The sequence below is a fragment of the Sinocyclocheilus anshuiensis genome, unplaced genomic scaffold (genome assembly GCF_001515605.1).
Source record: "Sinocyclocheilus anshuiensis isolate Anshui unplaced genomic scaffold, SAMN03320099.WGS_v1.1 scaffold163, whole genome shotgun sequence".
In the NCBI taxonomy this organism is placed as follows: domain Eukaryota; kingdom Metazoa; phylum Chordata; class Actinopteri; order Cypriniformes; family Cyprinidae; genus Sinocyclocheilus; species Sinocyclocheilus anshuiensis.
Genome location: NW_015548223.1, coordinates 570,973 through 574,072, shown reverse-complemented (window position 1 = coordinate 574,072; position 3,100 = coordinate 570,973). Strand labels below are relative to the sequence as shown.

The window sequence follows — 3,100 nt, the reverse complement described above, 5'->3', positions numbered from 1 at the left end:
GTCTTCAGTTGCTGGTAAGAGTCACATGATCACAGACATAGAGATGTACTGTTTACATGTACATTTCCACTGACATCAAATATATAAATAATTATATATGCACAGATTTTACACCATACCCCAAAAAATGCCAAAATACCTGAATTCATGGGAGCCTGGGACAAATATATGAATTAAATGGGCAAAAATATGCAAAAAGATTTTCACCGTCGGTTTAAAAACTGTGATGGAAAAGACGAAAATCTTCAAAAATCCTGAAAATCCCATAGCATATGTAGAATTTTTTTTAGTTTTGTTCAGCTGTAAAATATTCTATTATATTTAAGAAATTGCTATTTTCTGAATTGTTGAAAAAAAACCCGAAACAAGTCATCTCTATTTATAAAGCACTTTATGCTATACAGATTTTGTCAAAGAAGCTTTACAGTGTTAAACTATAAATAAATTATATAAAAATTATTTTTTTATTTTTTATGACACTATTATGTTTATTATTTATTACAATTGTATTCAATACATATTTTAATTAGTATTTGTTTTTGGCTTATGTTCCTCATTTGTAACTCACTTTGGATAAAAGCATTTGCTAAATTAATAAAAGTAAATGCCACTGAGCCAATTAAACTAATTGATCAATTAATTAATAAGAATCGATTAATGTACATATTTTTAAGTTAAATATTTAGTAAAACTTTAAGACATTTGAATAAATTAATACATCCTTTTTTTTTTGTTTTTAATTAATGTTAAAAATGTAAAACCTTTTAGTGGATAGAGAATTTTTCTAGCATATATATATATATTTTTTTTCCCTTGCTCAGTAATCATGAATGACTGCAAAGGTTTTCTTTTAATTTGATGAACATATCCATGTTTCTGAGCATGTTGTGCGATGTTTCTGCAGGAAAGTGAGTTGGGCAAGAAGAGGAAAGAATGTGAAGTTCTTGAGCATGAGGTGCGGAAGAGACAAAAACGATGTCTCAATTTGGTGAGTGTTTTTCTAATATTTTAATGCTTACAGCTCATATCTCCTGCATGTCAGGCTGGAAGACACGCTGCGTGTGTTTGTTCACAGGAGAACCAGCTAGTGGACGAGCGCAGCAGAAATGAGCACTTAGTGGAGGAGGCAGAACTCCTCAGGAGAAAGGCTCAGCTGCTCGACCAGGTGAAACATTGTTATATTAAAAAATTAAAGGAATAGTTCACACAAAAATTAAGATTTGCTGAAAATTAACTCACCCTCCGGCCATCAAAGATTAGGATGAGTTTGTTTCTTCATCAGATTTGGAGAAATGTAGCATTGCATCAGTGTCTCAGCAATGGATGCTCTGCAGTGAATGGGTGCCGTCAGAATGAGAGTCCAAACAGCTGATAAAAACATCACAATAATCCACAAGTAATCCACACCACTCCAGTCCATCAGTTAACATCTTGTGAAGTGAAAAGCTGCATGTTTGTAAGAAACAAATCCATCATTAATATGTATTTAACTTTAAATAGTAGCTAAAATACGAGTCCATAATAACGCTTCCTCCAGTGAAAAAGTGGTCTGGTCTGCATCAGGAGAGAAATCTGCACAGATCAAGCACCGTTTAAACGGCTCTAAACAAATATGTGGGTGGATTTTGATGTGAGAGACAACAGGAGATGGACTGTTTCACCGGAGGAATCGTTATTATGGATTATGGATTTTATCTGTTTTAGTTCAAAAAGTCTTAATGATGGATTTGTTTCTTACAAACGTGCAGCTTTTGGCTTCTCTAGTCATTAACTGATGGACTGGAGTGGTGTGGATTACTTGTGGATTATTGTGATGTTTTTATCAGCTGTTTGGACTCTCATTCTGACGGCACCCATTCACTGCAGAGGATCCATTGCTGAGACACTGATGCAATGCTACATTTCTCCAAATCTGATGAAGAAACAAACTCATCTACATCTTGGATGGCCTCAGTGTGAGCACATTTTCAGCAAAGTTTCATTTCTAGGTGAACTATTCCTTCAAGTGTGTTTATGCACCCTCTGGCTGTTAAAGGTCAGTGTAAACTGTGTGTTTCTGTAGTCGCAGGCTGAAAATGAGGAGCTAAAGGAACAGCTCTGTGTTTTGAACGCTCAGCATAGTTCAGTTCTGGAGGAGAACCAGCGACTCCGTGCAAAGCTGGAGAACCTAGAGCAGGTCCTAAAGGTAAAACTCTCTCATTTAATCCGTTTCTCAACATGTTCACATTGCATTCAGTGTGTAATCGGTTTGTTTATTTGTGTGTGTGTGTGTGTGTGTGTGTGTGCGTGCGTGCGTGCGTGCGTGCGCGTGCGCGATGGCAGCACATGCGAGAGGTCGCTGAGCACAGGCAGCAGCTGGAATTGGAGCATGAGCAGGCACTGGCTATCCTCAAGTTCAAACAGGATGAGATCAAGCGACTCCAGCGGGTAGGTTGCACATCGTTATCATAGTAATGGGAATTTAATATAGGACTGTTTGTGCTTTGTGTTCCTGAATGCAAACCCTGATGATCTGTTAACATTTGGTTCTAATCAAGGGTTATGTGATGAATCACATTTCTTGCGTGAGTTGACATCATGTCAACATGTCATGCCTGGTTAGACCATAGTGTCAAAGTTTTATGCAAAAGCCACTGACATTATGCCACAAATGCTGTGGATAAAGCTGTACTTCTATTACACCCAGAATCATTCTTGAATATTTCAGGAGAAAAATATATGTGTGGTAGTGATCCAATCTTTACTTGCCTCTCACTGTCAGAGCATGATAAATTGTACAGCTGACAAACAATTTTGTTTTGATCAAACAGTTTTGATCCTAATATATATATATATATATATATATTATTGCCTATTATTATTATTATTGTTATTATTATTATTATTTACTAAAATTGTGTTTGGATTTTAAAACATTTAAATTATATAAATTATTATTTATTATTACATTATTTATTACAAATTTATTTATTCATATTTTGATAACACTTCACAATAAGGTTTCATTAGTTAATGTATTAACTAACATGAACAAACAATGAACAATACATTTATTACAGTATTTATTCATCTTTGTTAATGTTAGTTAATGAAAATACAG

The 3,100-nt window shown here is 34.7% G+C and overlaps 1 protein-coding gene across 2 annotated transcripts in view; it reads left to right on the top strand.

The window, feature by feature from the left end:
* The window catches only part of tspoap1 (TSPO associated protein 1), a 141,323-nt gene that overhangs the window by 91,160 nt on the left and 47,063 nt on the right, over positions 1 to 3,100 (top strand). For both annotated transcript variants that reach the window (XM_016441337.1, XM_016441335.1), the window contains 5 exons: positions 1 to 14; positions 905 to 988; positions 1,076 to 1,165; positions 2,063 to 2,185; positions 2,323 to 2,427. In XM_016441337.1, the coding sequence (XP_016296823.1) occupies positions 1 to 14; positions 905 to 988; positions 1,076 to 1,165; positions 2,063 to 2,185; positions 2,323 to 2,427 (416 nt within the window). The remainder of the gene's footprint in view (positions 15 to 904; positions 989 to 1,075; positions 1,166 to 2,062; positions 2,186 to 2,322; positions 2,428 to 3,100) is intronic.